This window comes from Podarcis erhardii, assembly GCF_964252035.2.
Source record: "Podarcis erhardii genome assembly, chromosome: 13".
Lineage (NCBI taxonomy): Eukaryota > Metazoa > Chordata > Lepidosauria > Squamata > Lacertidae > Podarcis > Podarcis erhardii.
This window is the reverse complement of record NC_138502.1, coordinates 17,106,010-17,117,454: the sequence shown is the minus strand read 5'-3', so window position 1 is coordinate 17,117,454 and position 11,445 is coordinate 17,106,010. Positions and strand designations below refer to the sequence as shown.

Genomic DNA, 11,445 nt, shown 5'->3' with positions numbered 1-11,445 from the left:
GACTCCATTGCACACAGAAGGGTCCAAAAACAAGGAACAGTAGTTGTTTTTTTGTCTTCCGCCAACCCCCTCCCCCTTGCCTTGGAAAGTCGAAACAAATCTAGAGGAGAGGCCATTCCCAGTGGCCGCCTGGGTCATTCATTCCCTGGACCCATAATACTACCCCTTGTTTTTCTGTACACTCAAGGGGGATTATTCCTGGAATTAGCATGCATATATGTATAGCTGAATTGCAACCCTTATCTCCAGTAGATGGAAACGATTGCTGCTGAAAATAGCATAAAGGTGAGCGATGAGTAAAGAAATTGGCAGGAAACAAGTTGGGATCTTTCCCGGAGGCATCTACGGGAACAGATGGCAGGTGGAAAAGTGAGAGATTCGGGGTCCGGGAGCAGAATTGAGCGCTTTGGGTGCCAACTTTGCATGCACCTCCCATGTGTGCTGTGTCTCATTGCTTTTAAGGAGACTTCCAAGCAAACAGAAGTTGAAGTTAAATTAGCCTTCAAGTTTTATCAGAGCAGCTTGAAGCTCTGGGTCACCTCGCCTTGGAGACAAATTGGCAGGGACTCCCAGAGTTTCCAGTAAGAGATCTGGCTTGCCAACAAGAAATGCAGAATCTACAACCCAAGAATAAGATTGAAATCAGACAACTCTTGACTGCAGTTGATTTAAATGGGGGCAGGGTGGCTTGAGTTAACGTTCGGGTAAACTGGAGCAGCACAGGATACAAAAATTAACTTCAATTATTAATTGGTCAGGTGCAGTTTTAGACAAAGTTAGCTTTGTCTAAAACATTTTTTTTTGTTTGTTTTAAAGCTTTAATACATCTGGTATGGCAGGTTGTTCCTGCTAGTTTGTACAGGGTTTGAGTGCATGGCAAGTGTTGAGCATATATGCTCACTGGTATAGCCTAGTCCCTAGTAATAAACTAGAAGTCACTGCTTTCTTTAAACACTGCTGCAGATCTGTGGCCCCCTCTGCTCTTCCAGGCTCCCCAGTGACATGGCCTTTGCACACACCAGGCTGTTTATGAAAACATACACAAGCTAAAGAGTCGCCAGATGCAGCATCAGATTAGCTGAGCTTGTACTTTCTTTTTGCCTCAAAACGTCTTTCTCTCAACTAGTTTCCTGTGTCAACATTCTTGAGGCCTGTCAAGTTACAGTAATGACCTGCCCTTAGGGCAGTGACTGGAAAGATTTGTGTCATGTGTAGAAAAATGGGATGTGGTGGTGGTCAAACATGAAAAGCGAGTGGGAGAAGGCTCTGGTGCGGAGAGAAGGATCCCTTTGCAACGGAACACCAGTCTGATCTGTACAAAGAATGCCTTTTCCTTGGTCATGGAATGCCCACATCCTTCCCCCCATACTATGGGAAGCAAGGGCTTCTCATTTGTAGCATAGTTCACAATTTCTAGCTAAACGTTTTAAGAACCTTTGCTTGTGGCACATTAAAACAGGTATGGGGAACTTTTGTCCCTTCAGATGTGGCTGAACTGCAACTCCCATCAGCCCAACAAGCATGAGAAGTGGTCAGGGATGAGGCGGCTTTTAGTTTAACATCTGAAGGAACGGAGGTTGCTCACACCTAGAAGACTGGTTTATTCTGACAAAATTACTACACTTCTGATTGTTGCTAGATTACTGCATTTACCCCTCATTTAACACTGAGCAGTGCATCTCCTAGTGACTTTCTGGTGAAGAAGAGAACTCTTACCTGTTCTAGGGCAACAGTTACATCTTAGGCCATCAAGATTACAAGTGTGAACCTGCAAGGATGCAACTCCTCCCAAAAGCAGGAATTCTTTATACCTTTCTCTGGATGTGCTTTTGAGATGTGGGCTTGTGTTACAAGCCCACCCAGGCCCTGGAATAGGCAGCTTTTTTCCTTTTCTCTGCTTCTGGTGATACTTGACATCTTGAGAGCATCAGAATGAATTTGAAGGCTTTTGATGAATGAAGAGATGGCTGCCCCCAGTATACCAGTTGGTTTATTCCACAAATATAATGATAAACAGGCGCCCCCAGCAATACACTGTGCAGACAGGCCTGCTTATGTACTGTACAAGGAATGTTGGGAAGGAAAAGAGCCTTTCAGGTGCACAGCGAGTTCAAGAGTCCCTGCGGTACTGGCAGCCCCTGCAGCTGAGCCCTGGCATCGCCTCTGCCCCTCATACTGGCACGCACTGCCCGGCGACTCAGCTCTTGCAAGGTGGGCACTTTGCAGCAGAGCGGATGGGCGAGGGCCAAAGGCACTGGGGGCTGCCCCTCCCTCTCCAGGTAGCAAGGCCCCCCTTCTACTGCTCCCAGGCACAGATAGTGCTCTACTAGCCGGACCACACAGTGGAAGGCCGGGGGGTGGCCAGCGCCTGGCAAGGCCTCCAGGTGGAAAGCTGAGCCCTGCTGCTGGATGCGCAGGTTGGTGATGCCCGTGTTGGTGCGGACGCTCAGGGTGAAGAGGTGGTGGTGGTCGGAGGAATCTCGCACGAGGAAGACGCCAGGCGGCTGGGAGGTCAAAAGGCGCTTGGCTTCGGCCCCAGACAGGCTGCCCCAGTAGAAGCCGCTGGCCTCGAGGCGTTCCAGGGCGCTTTCCACCCGCTCAAACTCCCCACAGAAACTCTTGAAGTGGTAGGAGGTTGTGGCCGTGCCCGTCATGGCCGCCGCAGCTGGTGCAGGTGCTGGCGGGCAGCACCAGCACAGGGGGACCATTGCGCCTCCAGTTGGCCGGGAGAGACGCTCAGTCGGTTACCGGAGCAGCATCTGAAAAGGAAGACAGAGACGGTTCATGCAGCAGGAACCTGCAGGCTTTCAAACTCCAGCTGAAAGGTGCAGGGCAGGTCTCTCCCCTGGACTCGCGTCTTCTTTGCTGGAGACAAGGCATAAAAGCAGAACCAAGAAACTTGGGAAATAGGTCTGTTTCAATATGCGCCTAAATGGAGACACACTAACTAAAAATGCTTCATATTATTCCTGTGCATTTGCTGTGAAAGATCTCGGAGCGGCACGACTGAACAAAGCAGGTTTAGCAAAGTTAGTCTGAAAAGTAGCTTTGGCATTTTATGCAAAGCAGAGCTTTTTTTTTTTGTTTGAGAGCCACATTCACCCTTGGCCAAAAACTTCCAGGTGTTGTCCATCAGTGGGGTGTGGGTGTGGGTGTGGCCACCTCACAAACTTGCAGACACACAACTCCATGCAGATCAGCTGAGATGGGAGGTTGTGGCCACCAGATCAATCTGCCAACTGGGCAGGAGGTGGTTTGCAACCTAACCAGGGTGCTGGGTCTCTCTGCTCACTCTAGTGCTGTACCTAATTTTTATTTTTTTGCCACGTCATCAAAATTGGTAAGGCCTTGGGGTGGGGGCAGAAAAAAAACCTCTTTGGTTGACCAGATCAAACCAAGGATGTTGTGTTGACATTCCAGTACGCCAAGCTTGTCAGAGCACTTGACTTCACAGCTTTCAACTTCTTGCAGGAAGCCTTAGCTATGTTGTCCAGTGTTGATTGAGCAAACTCAGCTCTTGCACAAACCTTTGCCACTATGGGAATCATTCATCAAAGTTATACCCAGAAGAACAAAGGCAAATTTGGGTGCCCAGATATCAAAGCAGGGAGGACATATTAGGATCCTGGGTGATATCCAATTAGTCATACAGCGAATAGACCCATTAAAATCAATGACTTGTATCCAACTAAGTTCTACTCAGAGGAGATATGATAATCATTTTCAAATATCTAAAGGGCTGTTAACATGGAAGATGGAGCAAACTTGTTTTCTCCTGCTCCAGAGATTAGGACTGGAACCAGTGGATTCAAGTGACAAGAAAGGAGATCCTGACTCTACAGGAGGAACTTTTTAACACCAAGCATTGTTCAACAGTGGAACAGACTCCCTTGTATTGGAAGGTGGCAGACTCTCCGTGGAGGTTTTTAAGTGGAGGCTGGGTGGATGCTTCAGCAGATATTCCTGCATTGCAGAGATGATCTCTGGGGTCCCTTCCAACTCTACAATCCCATCATTCTAAGAAGCAATGATATTTCCCCCACTGTATCATAGTCCAGGGGATTGTATATCCAAAACAGGCTGCAGGGACGAAGTGTTGAGAAGATGCTCTTGTATCTCTTATCTGCAGTGTACAGTGGTACTCTCCCTTCCACTGCCTCACCCCTCTCCCACCTTGTTCTGCTGACACATCTCCAAAGCTTGTCCTGTTACTAAACTGGACAGAAGCATAGAAGACTGTTTGATCTCGCAGCAAATCTGGTTGTGTGATTACTTGGAACTAATGGCTGTAGCTCAAACATAGTGGTGGATGAGCTCTATTGCTCTCCTTGGGTGCCAAGCTGAAGAAGGGGTGTGTGTGTGTGTGTGTGTGTGTGTGTGTGTTGTTGTCCAGCTAAGTTCAGAGTTTGTTGACTGTTCTGTCTACACTGCTGGGGCAAAATCATTGACAGGTAGCTCCGGGATCTTTTCATGAGCATTTCTGGGAACGCCTGGGAGCAACAAGGGCATGTTATACCATTGGGTTTTGCAACCTTGCACAAGGTACATAACTTGGCAACCCTACAAAACCAGCCACAGAGGGGAGTGCTGCAGGCATCCCTCACCCCAGGGTGCTATTTATCCTAGAACCAGGCCTGCTTCAATGCATTCAGACCTGCAAGAGTTGGGTTCAAATCCCTCTACTGACATCACATCTAACACCATACGTTTAAAGCATATTTACAGCTGTTCAACAGGTGGCTTCCCCCAAAGTCCCCAGGATTCTTTGGGGAAAGGCAGGTGCTTTAAATGTGATAAACATTTAATGATATGGATATGACTGGTCATAAAATGATTTTGTATGAGGCACCTATGGTAGTCAAAACAGCATACTGATCCTTGATGGATGGAAAACACTCCTTCCTTTGGAATGCAACACCCACCAGAGTTTGGGGTGGAGATAGGGAGCCATACAAGGAATCTCACAGAGCTGGCAGTGAAGTCTTGGGGTGGGCTGTAGCAGTTCACCTAGTACCACCTTGAGAGTCTACTACCCAAAATAGCACTTGCAGGGCCTGATAAATATAAGCCTGTTTGCTCCCAAAATGTTTTTGTCTTTTTATAAGTAAACACCTGCTGCAAAGCCTTTGTAACTGATATTTCATTAAAAGGAACCATACCCTGCAACTTCTTACTTCCTGGGAAAGCGGAAGCAAAGACCTTTTTTTGTCACTTTGGAAAGGAATCACTGTTATATTCATTGCACATTCTCAAGTAATTTGAACTGTCCAGCTGTCTAGGATTTCCCATGGATTTGCAAACTGCACACATTAAGAACCCCAAAGTTGTTGCCCATCTCAGAACAATATATGCTGGTGCCTTCTAGGTGTGAACCTCCTGATAGTCTCCTATAATAAGGACTCAAAGCCTACTCAAGTGTGGCTTAGACCAGGGTTGCCATATTTTTGGTTCCCCTCTGGTAGGCGTCATATACCTCTGCCAGCTGTGTGTGGGGAGAAATTCAACAGGTAATGCTTTTCCTTGAGAGAGCTGTAGCGATAGGGAAACTTCACCCGATGTGTATCTGCTTGTGAGCATAAAAAGCAACAACGAGGTCTGAACCCCCGTTTTAGGGCTAATATCCAGGCTCTGCCTGGTAAAGCCTCCTCAGGGCTGTACTACTGGAAGCTGAAGGCTGCGCATTTGACAAGTTTCCCCACACCAAAACATCCCTGCATTCAAAAATCAAGAACCATTCCCCCAACATACTAGCTTCCATGGTCAGAGTGCAAGAGAAAACACTCCATCGTTCAATTCCTCCTGCCTCGATATTGAAGTGGTACAGCCCCAAGAACACATCAGGCTGCAGTGACCATTCTGCTGCTGGACACCATCTTGGAAGATCTTATCATCCCACTGTAGCTGCTTCCCAAGACCCTCTGCAAAAGTTAGGGGGAGGAGACTAACTGGGATGGGTGTGGTTAACTTGCTTTTGGGGGGGGGGCGGGAGGGAAGCTATGCTATGCCAGTGTTTACAAAGAACCTCTGCCAGAAAAGTGCTTTTGGAAGCCTTCATTCCCACAGCAGAATCGACGTGGCGAATGCTACTCCAGAAAAATTAAACAATATATGGAATTTCTTCTTCTTATTTTTTAAAGGAGGCATCTGTGAATAATACTGAGAGGGAGGGTGGGGATTTATATTACATTAGAGCACAGTTCTGTTGTTCAGATACATGGGCTTGGATGTGGCAGCAGGATTCTAGTACAGTACCCTGTTCCCCAATCTCTCCTGAAAAAAAAATGAGTTGAGCGGTGCTTTCTGCACCTATCGTTTTTCAGGCAGAAATCACACCCACCACCACCAAAGCACCCTGTACAGGCTGGCAGGGCTGTGATGAGGTTCTGATGCAGAAATAAAACCCCCACACCCACACGCGAACATTGGGAATTTGGTACCGTATTTTTTGCTCTATAAGACTCACTTTTCCCCTTCTAAAAAGTAAGGGGAATGTGTGTGCGTCTTATGAAGCGAATGCAGGCTGCGCAGCTATCCCAGAAGCCAGAACAGCAAGAGGGATTGCTGCTTTCACTGCGCAGTGATCCCTCTTTCTGTTCTGGCTTCTGAGATTCAGAATATTTTTTTTCTTGTTTTCCTCCTCCAAAAACTAGATGCGTCTTGTGGTCTGGTGCGTCTTATAGAGCGAAAAATACGGTAATTCCCAAACTGTAGAGTTGATACAGGTGGGCCCATGAGATACGGGGGTTCAAACCTTTTTCTAATGCCCCCTAGTGTTTGAAGCCAGGTAATGAATTCAAGGGAAATTGAATGCATGCGTGTGAGAGAGCTCTAGGTTACTGTGTAGGATAATCACCTGGGGAAATAAATTAATTTAAGACTACTTTATCTAGAGTTGATTTGGGCAAAAAGAATTGATTTGGAGAAGGGCCTGTGAGAAATCAATGGGGATAAATGAATCTGAAGAGGAACTGAGTAGAGGCAACCTCTGCTCCAAATTAACTGAAAAATTTATCTGGGATGATTTGAGTGAGAAATCTGTGGGTGGTTGTTTTGTTTTTAAGGGGGGAGGGCTGTCAGCTTAGTGGTTGCAGCACCCGCAGAGAGTCTCAGATTCAATCCCTAGAGATGTTCCCATCTCTACATATACATTAGCACATGGAAACGTTATGCTAATGTTTGCCTTTGTGTCCAGGCTTTGAAACGGTTAAGTTACCCATCAATGTCCCTGCCAACTTGGGTGCCACAAGCAAACAGTGGCTGCCATGGGGCAAGTCTTTGTGCCAGAGGTCCAGCTGTCTCCCTCGGCAGCAGGAACAGGGGGTGAAAGGCTTGCCACATTCTGAAGAAAGGGAAGCAAAACACATGACCGCCTAAAGTGGGGCAGGCTGCGAGCCCATTAGTGTCCAGAGTCTAAAATTACCTAAGTGCAACAAACAGTATGAAGAAACTGCAAGCCCTGCCATTAGGAAACTGGGGAAGGGGACACTGGCTCAGTGGGTGAAGCATAAACTTCGGATGCAGGTGGTCCCAGGGTCAACTCCTGGACCCCCACTTAAAAACATCAGGTAGCAGGTGATGGGAAAGGCAGTAGGTAGATCTACATCCTGGATGGATCAGAAGCCTGACCAGGCATAGGTCAGCTTCCTATGTTCTTTTTCCCCCTATAAAAAAAGAAAGTACCGTATTTTTCGCTCTATAAGACGCACCAGACCACTAGACGCACCTAGTTTTTGGAGGAGGAAAACAAGAAAAAAAATATTCTGAATCTCAGAAGCCAGAACAGCAAGAGGGATCGCTGCACAGTGAAAGCAGCAATCCCTCTTGCTGTTCTGGCTTCTGGGATAGCTGCGCAGCCCGCATTCGCTCCATAAGACGCACACACATTTCCCCTTACTTTTTAGGAGGGAAAAAGTGAGTCTTATAGAGCAAAAAATACGGTAAATGATTGACTGTTTTTGTGAGCCCGAAGTACCCATCCACAATAAGGCTGCCTCTCTGTGAGTCACTGCTCTAGCTTTCCAGTCTTTGCTGGAGGAGAGAGATCCTCCTTGGATCAGCTATGCTAGCAGCTTCCAGTCATACAAAAGCTGCTGTCAGATGTCAGATGGGTGTTGCCTGTCATATCTCTGTGTGAGTCGGCGCTCTGGGTTTTCCTTCTGCCTTGGGTGCAGTTGGACAATTCACTCCCAAGGGGGGGGGGCTGCAGAATGGTCCCCTGGTGGAGGTTACCTGTTGAATCTCTGCATGGGTTTAAATCAAGTCCTTGATGGTTAACCATAAACAAGAGGCACATATGAGCATACTTGGCACTGGTGATCTTCTAAGGCAGTTTTACTCCAAGTCCCACACACCTTTCCCTCTATACTTAAGGAAGAGTCTCCTCAACAGTGGCATCGCAACGGCAGAACACCCTGCCAAGCTGGCCACACCTCATTGCATCTCTTTCTCTCTCTTTCTCTCTTGTTAGCAAAACTTTTTTGCAATCGCTTTGGACTTGAAGGCTTTAGAAAAGGGGATCACATTTAAAACGGAAGGCTTAAGCATGGGCATAAGTTTTCCACTTAAATAGACAGGACTTAAATACCATGCACATCTTGGGTTGGACTGTAGGAACACAGTAAAAAGCCTTAAACACAGTCAGACAATTAGTCCGTCTAGTTCAGTATTAGCACCATTAGCAGTGGTTTTCCAGGGTTTCAGACACGGAACATGCCCAGCCACACCTGAACCAGGGAACCTTTTGCAACGCAAAGTAGATGCTCTTTCTCTGAGTTGCAGCCTTTACCCCCAAAGGCCCCTCCTTTTCTCGCTGCTCTTAATTACATGTTATTGTCTCCTTCATTTTTCAAGCAGCAACAATGCCTTCAGGATGGTTTACGGAAAGGCAATCAATACCTATTTTGATGATGGTGATAACAAATAACGATGATGTTGATGATACTAGGGATAGAATTCCACAGAATAGCAAAGAAACACTGTTCATCTTTACAAGGGGAATATGTGGAAATAAGCTGGGGCTTCCAAGCAAGGTTTTGCTATGGTTCGAAAACCAGCTCCTAAATAAATTTTCTGTTGGGTTAGCTGAATTTAAAAATCCTGCTGATTTTCCACTTCCTTCCCAATACTCCCAGTTGTGCAATCCAACTAGGTTTTCTTAAGGCGTGTGTGGTGGAAATGGAAAAGTCCTGAATGTAGCAAGTTGGCTGTGCATATTGTTTTGTTTTAATTACAACAGCCACAAAGATAGAACATTAATGTCCTCCAGCTCTCAAAAGCAAAATCTTAAATGTTTTGGAAGTTTGCATTTTCTTTTTTTTCTTTTTTTTTGTCAGATTTCCAATTTGTACAGATTCCAGTCCTTGTTTACCCCCCCCCCCCACAACCAACCTAAACCACCGTGCTGCTTTGCCTATAATCTGGATTCCCCTTATTTCCCTAAATAATTAATAACCGTCATAATAATTAATCCTTTATGACGAGGAAACAAAATTAAACTTGGAGAAAGTTATTTCTCCTAGGCTGACCAGCGCCTGACATGAAAACCACCACAATACTGCAGGAGCCAAAGTTACCCTGGCACTGACTACTCCTCGCTTCTAGCTCTGGGCGGGCTGGTCCTGTCTTCTCGTCGTCTTCTTCCCCACCTTTGCAATCTCAGCCCTGTCCCCCCACTTCTGACATCAACAATATAAAACAGGGAGTGGGATGGGGGTTATTAATGCTCTCGCCGTCGTCGTTATTTTAAACTCACTTACCTTTGGCGGCGTGAAAGCAGCGAGGTGCCTGTGTGTGTCTCTCCAAGAGTGGAAGAAAAGAGAGGGAGGGAGGAAACGGGTGGGGTGGGGGGGATCAAAATTTAAAAATGCTCTTCCCTTTGCGGGATCCTCTGCCGAAACCGAGCCCAGTCCGATCGCCTGCCTTTGCCATACTTGCAACGCCGGCGAGGGGGGCGGGTTGTGGTCGGGAGGGGGAAACGGTGCGCCGAGCAGAGTCTGCAAACGCCCCGCGCGCCTGGGGCGCACCGGATGGGAGGTTTGTTCCCAGGCTGGGCCAATTAATCTCTCTCTCCCCCCCACATTCCCCGCACACACACACACACACACCGGATACCTCCCGGATTAGGACTACTCAAGAGGAGTCGAAAGTGGTGGAAGTTGCTCGGGGCGGAGGAGGAGGAGGGGGGAGGAGTGTGCGCGCAGAAAGGCCGACCGATCCGTTTCCTCTCGCCAAGAATCGCAGCGTCTTTCTGGTTTCCTGGAAGTGCGTGTGAATGTGCGCGCGCGTTTCTGAAGCGCTTTTCCCGTTAGCGGAGTAAAGCGGGGTTGGTCGGCGGTGGGAGGAGGAGGAGGAAGAGAGCGAGAGCCGGTGAACTCGCATCTCATGTCAGCGTGTGGCTGCTGCTGGCTGCATCGTGCTGGGAGCTGGAGGGGCGGAGAAGGGCGGGAAAGAGAGCGAGAGCTACAAGAATAATATTTGAGCTGCTCCGGTTCCAAGAGGAGCTTGTATGTTTCACGGGGAAACTGACACGCTGGGGGAAAGAGAGGCTTGGATTCCTGGTGCCTGTGTGTGGCTGGGGTGGAGTGTGGCAAGAGTATTTATTTTTATGAATGGTCAGAACTTTCATTGGCCGCCGGAGGTGGCTGGCAGGCTCCTGATTGGCAGGAAGTGGCTGTGTAAACCCCGCTAGGCTCCCTCCCCCTCCTGCCTTTTTTTTTTTCCTGGGTGATTCCTGGAAGTGTGGAGGGGACTGTTGGTAAGGAGGAGGGGAAAGCGAGCTGGTCCCCGCCTATCCCTGCTGCAGAAGAGGGAAGAGAGGTTGGGTAAGGTGATCCAGGGGCTTGCAGGGAGATCCCGCGGGCCGAAAAGCAAAAAAACAACAGCCACGCGAGACCCGGTTAACCCCCTCGCGGCCGGGCGTCCCAAGAGACGAAGTGGGAAAACCTTCCCCCAAGTGGCCCGTGGCCACCCGCCCGCCGCCTTCACTTTGCGCATGAGGTTGCTCTCTGCACATGGGCAGTTTGCACTGACGCGCGTGCACGGAGCAGGAGTTTTTGTGCGTGCGCACCTATTAGGCGGTGTAGGTAGAGCGTCTTGTGCGCGGAACATGGAGAGGAACATCCAATGAGAGCCGGTGTAGCGCAGCGGCTAAGCGACGGGACCGCGGGCCACCAAGTACCCGGTTCGAATCTCGGCTCTGCCGTGAGCTAACCGCTAGGCGGTCTTACCCAGGCACTGACTTCCACCCGCCCCATCGCTCCCTGTAAAATAGAGGCCGAGGCTGTGAACTCAGAGAGGAGAGATGGTAATAATACTGACCTGGCTAACAGTTGTTAAAGGGGTTAGAACTGCTTGGCGCACGGAAAAACGCTCTGAACACTTGGAAGTGCTATAGATAGTATTTTACTGCTGAATATCAGCACTGGTTTTGCTTTCTGAATTCGTAGG

The 11,445-nt window shown here is 48.2% G+C and overlaps 1 protein-coding gene across 1 annotated transcript; it reads right to left on the bottom strand.

Annotated features, from left to right (window-relative positions):
• Positions 1–1,972: 1,972 nt before the first annotated feature.
• On the bottom strand, positions 1,973–10,574 carry LOC309327894 (suppressor of cytokine signaling 3-like). The gene is made up of 2 exons (XM_081837515.1): positions 9,756–10,574; positions 1,973–2,759 (listed from the first exon to the last, which is right to left on the bottom strand). The coding sequence occupies exon 2, from the start codon at positions 2,706–2,708 to the stop codon at positions 2,094–2,096; it is 615 nt and encodes a 204-aa protein (XP_081693641.1). The 5' UTR covers positions 2,709–2,759; positions 9,756–10,574; the 3' UTR covers positions 1,973–2,093.
• Positions 10,575–11,445: the final 871 nt, after the last annotated feature.

Excerpts from the sequence above, each read along its gene's own strand:
- LOC309327894 (XM_081837515.1), bottom strand. The coding sequence starts at position 2,708 with ATGGTCCCCCTGTGCTGGTGCTGCCCGCCAGCACCTGCACCAGCTGCG.